This window comes from Cupressus sempervirens, chromosome 4, assembly GCF_028749045.1.
Source record: "Cupressus sempervirens isolate cs-2001-9-10 chromosome 4, ASM2874904v1, whole genome shotgun sequence".
Taxonomy (NCBI): domain Eukaryota; kingdom Viridiplantae; phylum Streptophyta; class Pinopsida; order Cupressales; family Cupressaceae; genus Cupressus; species Cupressus sempervirens.
Window position 1 is genome coordinate 63,023,470 of NC_143121.1, and position 7,822 is coordinate 63,031,291.

At 40.0% G+C, this 7,822-nt stretch overlaps 1 protein-coding gene across 1 annotated transcript; it reads left to right on the forward strand.

Annotated features, from left to right (window-relative positions):
- Nucleotides 1-1,847: 1,847 nt before the first annotated feature.
- LOC149559950 (uncharacterized) lies at nucleotides 1,848-6,132 on the forward strand. Its single transcript, XM_089827522.1, has 6 exons — nucleotides 1,848-1,928; nucleotides 2,005-2,064; nucleotides 4,639-4,881; nucleotides 5,125-5,364; nucleotides 5,478-5,528; nucleotides 5,836-6,132. The coding sequence occupies exons 1-6, from the start codon at nucleotides 1,848-1,850 to the stop codon at nucleotides 6,130-6,132; spliced, it is 972 nt and encodes a 323-aa protein (XP_089683648.1).
- The last annotated feature ends 1,690 nt before the right edge of the window (nucleotides 6,133-7,822 follow it).

Here is a 7,822-nt window from a genome sequence, read left to right on the forward strand (position 1 = left end):
TCCTACCCTCTCTCTTGAATTTTTTTGTTGTGATGTCTGCATTTCATTGTTGTGCCTTTTCTCTATGATTTCATTGTTGTGCCCTTCCTCTATGACTTTTTTGTCATGTTGTGCCCTTGTGATCTTCATGACCTTACTCTAGGATTTTCTTCAAGGGGAGAAGAAATACCTATGTTAAATGTTCTTTTCTTTTCCTTCTAAAAATTTATGTCTTTATTTTTCCTTCTAAACATGTATCGCTTTATATATACAGAGAGATCTTTTTTAAGATGCTTATTACATATTAGCTCACAACAACAAAATTAATCGAATTTCATTCATATTCCAAAATCCAAATAATAAAATAATAAAAATCACTCAATTTGTACTAAGTGACTTAGCTCGATAGGAATAGAATGCGGAGGAGGATGGATGGTGTCTGCAACTCGTTGTCGAGCTAGGGAAGTTGTGCCCTAGCTCCTTTTTTCTATGACTGCGACTGTGTAGGAGGGGAGTGGTTGATCGAGTGTGTGTGGGGGGGGGGAGTCATTTTTCTGCTATCAATGGTTCTAGTTATCCTTTTCTGGTCACTATTCTGTGATGAGATAGTTTTTTTGACCTGTGTATGCGTGAGGGGGTATTGCATCTATGTTTGACGCCTCTATTCTCACCTTTTTTGCCTACGAATTTGTGCAACATCTATGATCTGATCGCAGTGCTATTGTGATGGGTCGGGGCTATGTTGGGCCCAGACAGATCCCATTGTTGTGGGGTGTCCAAGGCTGGGTGGGTTAATGGCCAAGGGAGAGCCGTCTAGGGTGATGCTTGGTACAAAATTTCAAGAAATAGTGGGTATGAATATGCCAGGTCAGGATGCAAGGGTTTTTGAAAATGCCCTCTTCTCTTAAAGTATAGGGGCTACAGATCCAGGCTCACCTGTGGGATCTCAGATCACAAAGATTAATGGATGTCTTGAAAGATGCAAAGATAGACCCAAACTGGTAATTCCCTTTGAAATGATTGCTGAAGATGTTGAATATTACTCTAAACATTCATTGTATTACAAGTTCCTAGGTTTAAGAGTTTCTCTCCAATTTCTAGAGAACTAGGCTCAGGAAGTGTAAGAACTAGAGGGAAAAATGGAGGTTACACTGCTAGCAAACAATTTTTTCATGGTAACTTTTCTTTGTATGGCTAATCGGAATAGGGTTTTTGAGGGTGGACCCTATTTTTATAACCAAGTAGGACTATTCATCAAACCATGGCATGCAGGATATAATCCTTCTGAGGAGCTTCTAAATTGGGTTCCAGTGTGGGTTCAGTTACCCAGATTTCCTATAGAATGCTTTCATGATGATGTTCTCCATATGCTTTCATCGATGCTCGGGAAGCCGGTGGGTCCTTCATCACAAACCTTGGGGAAGAAAGTTATGAATTTTGCTCAAATTTGTGTAAAACTTGATTTGAGTAGACCACTACCTGATGCAGTGGAGATGTGTGCGGGCTCACATTCCTAGGTGCAACAACTGGATTATGAGACCCTTTCTTTTCGATGTTGCCTTTGTCATGAATATGGCCATCTTGTGAGAAGATGCCCAAAGGCCAAGTCAATGGAACAACAACTTTTGCCTCCTCCTCATGATATTGCTGGTGTCGACAAAGTGAAGAAGCCTATTGGTGGGGAGGGGAAGGATGCTGAGGGCTTTGTTTAGGTTAAGGCTCGAAATCAGAACAGAGGCTAGAAGCAGACTCTAAGGGAGCAACAGGAAGAAGATACCTTTAATAGGTTCGAGATCTTGGATGAATTGGGTTAGCCAGAAGTTAATCTTGGATTAATTATTGAGGATCAACATGTAGGGGATTCTAGAATGGAGACTATTTCATCCATTCCTCTTGTTGATTCTCATGTGGAGCCTACCATGCCTATGGTCACAGATGGGCAGACAGGGGTTCAGATGATATTAGAGCCAAATGTTGAATTGGGATAGGGGGTAGAGAATGTTTCTATTCCTACATGGACTGCAGCTCCAGATTCAGATAAGCGAGGTAAATCTTCTCCTCATCTGGGCATTCTTCAAAAAGATGGTAAGAAAGGGGTCTTAGAGAAAAATGTTAAGATGGGACAAAAGAAGGACCTAGAGAAGATTAAGATGATAGGGGAGACGTTGGTGGATTTAGGTTCTGTGAAGACCTTGGATTTCCACTTTTTGGCTCCTTTGAAATGATAGTTATTTCATGGAATGTAAGGGGCTTGAACAGTGGCCCTAGACAAAAGGTTATTTGAGAATTAGTGAGGAGTCATTCTCCTGATGTTCTCTTCCTTTAGGAGACTAAGGTTTCTATGGAATGCATGATGAGTATTGCATCTAAGCTATGGAGGAATGGTCTATGTTAGTGTATTGGAGCTCAGGGATCTTTGGGGGGTGTGGCATGTCTCTGGAACCCACAAAAGATCCATCTTGTGTCCTAGATTTCCTTTAAGTTCTCCTTATCCTTGGTTGCTCTGTGCACTGAGTTGGGGGAATCTGTCCTTTTTTCAAATGTGTATGCTCCTATTGACTTCTAAGGTAAGCTCCTTGATTGGAATAATATTTTTTTGGTTCTTAGTTTATTTCCTTACTTGCCATGGATTCTTGCTGGGGACTTTAATGTTATTCTTGATCTCACGAAAAAATGAGGAGGTAATACAAGACTGGATCCATCTTCTTTCTTGCTTCAAAATAATATCTCAACACTCAATCTTGTGGATATCAAGCCTAAAAATGGCCGTTTGACTTGGAATAATAGAAGGGAGGGTGATAGGTGCATTGTTGAATGCTAAGACCGCTTCATGGTTTCCTATTTTTGGGTGGGTGGATTGTGGTCTTCTAGTTTTGAGATATTAGATTGGAGAGGCTTAGATCATTGGACAATAAAGCTTGTCATTTCTTCAGCTCACTTGCCTCAAAAGCCACCTTTTAAGTTCCAGCTTATGTGGCTTCATGACTCGGACCTCTATCGTTGTGTTGCCGAATGGTGGAAAGTTGGTAGGCTGGCTTTTGGTATAGCAATGTATTTTTTTGCTAAGCTTCTCTAGTATGTTAAGTACTGGCTCAAACGGTGGAATTGACAATGCTTCAGAAACATTTACCAGGCAAAACATGAAGCTCAAGTGGAGTTGAGTGGTATTACCAGATTGATTAGGGAGGAGGGAGTGTCTGAGTATTTTTTGTGAGAAGAAGCCAAAGATTTAAAAGCATTGGAGGAATGGGATTTGAGAGAGGATATCTTTTGGAAATAGAAATCTTGGATTGAGTGGCTTCACGAGGGAGACAAGAACACTACCTTATTTTTCAATTCAGTGAAAGCCAGACAACATGGTAATGCTATTTCATCTTTGGTGACTGATAGGGGGGAGGTTATTTCCTCTACTCAGGGTATCGCTAATGAAGTGTTGCACTATTTTGCTTCTTTATTTAGAGAGGATGCACAGGGAGACTTTGTTGTAGAGGCCTAGGTCCTTTCCTGTATTCCTTCTTTGATTTTTTTTGGAAATGAAACAAAATATTATGAGTGTCATAACTTTGGAGGAGTTAGAAAAAATTGTTTTTCAGATGAAAAAAGGTAAGGCTCCTAATCTAGACAGTTTCCCAATTTAGTTCTTCCAGGAATTTTGGGACATTATCAAGTTTGATTTATTGGCAGTTGTCCAAGAATCCCAGAAGAATAAGAAAATGCTCTGGGCCCTGAACTCTACCTTCTTGGCACTCATTCCCAAGGGGGAGGGGATTAATCGGTTAAGTCAATTTTTCCCTATTTCTCTTTGCAATGTAACTTATAAAATTATATCTAAATTGATTGCTGAAAGGTTAAAAAAGTGGCTTATAGTGCTAATCTACGAAGAGAAAAGTGGCTTTGTGAAAGGTCATTAGAATTTGGATGGGGTGGTGGTGGCTACTGAGACTATCCATTCCATGGCTAGTTCCAAAGCCAAGGCTATGTTCATGAAGCTGGATATGGCCAAGGCGTATGACAGAGTTCGTTGGTCCTTCCTTTAGAAGGTTTTTGGTGCCTTTGGTTTTGAGGAGGAATGGATTTGTTGGGTTATGAGTTGTGTGGGTTCGACTTCCTTCTCAATTTTAATTAATGGGGAGCATTCTAACCTCTTTGGAACCTCTTGGGGTTTGCGGTAGGGTGACCCTCTTTCTCCTTATTTGTTTCTTCTTTTGGTGGAAGGTTTGGGAAGGTTGATTAAAAGGAATGTTGCAGGAGGCTTTATTCAGGGCTAGCAGTGGGGAGGGGGTATTCCTGTTCAGTCTCACCTATAGTTTGTGGATGATACAACTTTGATGGGTTTGGCTACTATTAGGGAGGCCTCTAACTTGCATAGAGTTCTGGATGTCTACCTTGCTGCTTTCGGTTAGTTAATTAATGAGGGCAAGTCTTCAATTTTTTTCTTCAACACTCCGCCTTCAATTCAACAAAGAATTTCTCATATACTCAGGTTCCAAATTGGAAGTCTTCCTTTGCTTTACCTTGGGATTCCCATCTCTACTAGTAGGCAATCTAGGGATTCTTGGAAGGTTATTATGGATAAGTTTAATGTCAAAAGTGAACCACTGGACTCATCGTTGGTTGTCCTTTGCTGGTCGGGTCCAGTTAATTCAATCTGTGGTGTAGGCTCTTCCTCTTTATAGGTGTTTGATTCAAGTGGTGCCGATGAGCTTTGTTAAGAGCCTTGATTCCTTAGCCAGACAATTTTTATGGGCTGGTAATTTGTCATCAACTAAGTGGAGCCTTATTAAGTGGGAGACTGTTTGTAGTCCTAAAAGATTTGGTGGTCTTGGATTACGACAATCATTGCTTTCTGGTACTACTCTAGTAGCTAAACTATATTGGCCATGGTGTGTGGAACAAGATCTGGTGTGTGCTAGGATCTTGTCTCACAAGTACTTTTTTGGGATCCCCCAGCAAGATATCCCTCAATATAGCTTGGTAGGGAAAGGCTCGACGATTTGGAATACTCTCAAGAAGGGGGCTACACTTATTAAGGGCGATCTCTTCTAGATTTTTAAGAGTGGGACAGAGGCACAGTTCTAGCATGATTCTTGGGATGGCTACTCGCCCATAGTTTCCCAATATCCTCACTTGAGTATATTGGCACAGATGTTTTGCGAAGCTGGTTGGACTAGGGTGTGTGACTTTAAGTCATTTTCCCTTCAAAGGAAGGTGGTGGAAGCAAGATGGAAGACTTCAAGGGAGTGGCCTATTTTTGGGTTGGAGGCTGAGTGTGCTGAGCTTCATAACATTCTTTCGGGTCATAGTTGTAGCACCCTTATGGATAGTGATGTGTTGGCCTGGTCCCCTAATCCCAAAGGCACATACACTATGTCTTCTGGTTATCAGGTGCTGCTTTGCCAGCAATTTGTTGGGGGGGAAGTCCATTGGTGGAAGAAAGTCTGGAATAATTTCTCTTGGCCAAAATGTAATTTCCTTTCTTAGACTTTGGCTTGGAATAGATGCTTGACCTGGGACAATATTCAGAAGAGGGGCTTTTCTGGCCCTTCAAGGTGTGTCCTATGTGGTGGGGGGGAGGAAGATTCTCCACATTTATTCTTTAGTTTCCTATTCACACTGCAATTATGGCACTTCTGGTGGGATATCTGGAAGAGTCAGTGCTTTCATGCATCCTCCCTGGATAAGCTTTGGATGAGATTGGGAAGGCCCCCTTCCTCGGCTCCCTTCTTGTAGGATGTCTACTATGCTAGCCCTATCTTTTTGCTATGACAAGTTTGGTTGGAAAGGAATCATAGAATCTTTCGGGGTGAACAATTGGAGATTCAATAGGTTTGGATTAGAATTATGGGAATGGTATAGGAAACTGTGAAAGCTAAGAGTGAGATTATTTTGCTACTAGAGAAAGGTGATGCAGAGATAGTTAATAGGTTTGGTATACAAGGGATATCTCCAGCCTTAGCTTGCATCGGGAGAGGTAGGCGTGTGAAACATAGAGTTCAAAGGATGGGGAAATGGCTTCCCCCTCCTACCAACTTTCTAAAAATTAACACGGATGGTTATTCTAGGGGTAATCCTGGTCCGGCTAGGATCGGTGGGATTGGTAGGGATTCTTCTGGATCTGTGGTCTTTATCTTCTCAGCTAATGAGGGAGTGTAGACTATTAATAGGATGGAAGGCTTGGCTATCCTATATGCTTTGAAGTGAGCTTATGCCCTAGGGTGGCAGAAGATGATTTGTGAAGCTGACTCTCAAGTACTGGTTAATTTGCTCCTTTAGAGGAAGATGTCTGAAGTTAGTTGGCAACTATCTATGTTAGTGCAATAGATATTACAGGTTAGCTCTGTAATGGATTCGGTGTCTTTTACCCATATTCTAAGGGAATGGAATAGGGCAGCTAATTGTCTAGCTAAATGGGCGTCAAAAGATAATGATGGCCGGAGGATTGATGAGTGGGAGTAGTTTCCCTATGAGCTATTTCAGGATTTGGAGAGGATTCTTGTTGAAGATGAAAGTGGTGTTGGGGAATGAAGTTCTCGTTCTTGTTCTTTCTATAATCTCTAGTAGTTCCTAGGGCTTTGGCCCTTTGTTGTTTTGTACTCAGCTGTTCTAAGTTTCAATAAAGTTTTTAACCCTATTTTTTCCAAAAAAAAAAAAAAAAGTGACTTAGCTCAAGATCCTACATAAAAATAATGCAGACCAGGAAAAATGGGTAGAGTTCACAAGAAATTCTACAAAAACATATCATAGCATATATTTTTAGAAAGAAACAAGCAATAACCCTTTTAAATTGGTCTAGTTGTTGACTAGCTAGTTGATTACAAATTCCTATGGAAACAATCATCAAATTAGGTACAATAAAACAAACAGTCAGTTGTTGCCAACTAGTAGGATCAAATATAGTTTTTCAAAGTGATAAAATTGCATATGTAGCTACATCACTTTCATGCAGGGCATGAAGTGCTTTCCCCAACTTATAACAAAGGGTTGGATATAAAGGCTTCATACACTAGCCCAACAATGGAAGCCAATGACGTAAGCATGCATGTATTGGCATAGCCTCCCTATGAGGATCCTAGGTATCTATTGTTGTTCTTAATTTGGGCATCATTATATGATCCAAAATGTTATGAAGTAGTGAAGCATGTAGTAACTTTGCCCATGTCTCCAGAAAATGTAGCATAGGTTTAGGGTCCCTTTGCTCCCTTTTGTTTTTGTGTAATTGCCATAATCACAAGGTTCATTCCCTTGCAAACACCTTTTCTACAATGAAATTACCTCTAAATGATGCAAATGATGTTAAAGTAGTTCCCAACCCTGTTATAAACAATGACAAAGCAAATGAAGATGCAATACATGATAAATTTCACAACTTGTAGTCTTTATATATACAAAGAGATCTTTTTTAAGGTTCTTATTACATATTAGCACAATAGATAAATTTATTCAGCTACATACATATTCCAAAATTAAAATAATAAGACAATAAAACTCACTCAACCCATGCTAAGTGACTTAGCTCAAGATCCTACACAAAAGTAATGTAGATAAGGAAAAATGGGTAGAGTTCACAAGAAATTTTACAAAAACATATCATAGCAAATATTTTTAGAAAGAAACAAGTCATAACCTAGTTACATTGGTCTTGTTGTTGATTAGCTAGGATAATTAAAAATTCCTATAGAACTATCATCATACTAGGTACAATAAAATGAACAATCAATTGTTCTCAGCTAGTAGGATCAAATACAGTTTTCCAGGGTGATAAAATTGCATATGCAAATGCATCACTTGCATGCCAAGCTTGAACTAATGAGAGATTTAGAAGAACCAAATGAGGAATCATGTG

Coding starts and splice junctions, on each gene's coding strand:
- LOC149559950 (XM_089827522.1), top strand. CDS start 1,848: ATGGAGACTATTTCATCCATTCCTCTTGTTGATTCTCATGTGGAGCCT. Junction 2,065..4,638: donor GGGCATTCTTCAAAAAGATG/GTAAGAAAGGGG, acceptor TCTGTGGTGTAG/GCTCTTCCTCTTTATAGGTG. Junction 5,365..5,477: donor CTATGTCTTCTGGTTATCAG/GTGCTGCTTTGC, acceptor GGCTTGGAATAG/ATGCTTGACCTGGGACAATA.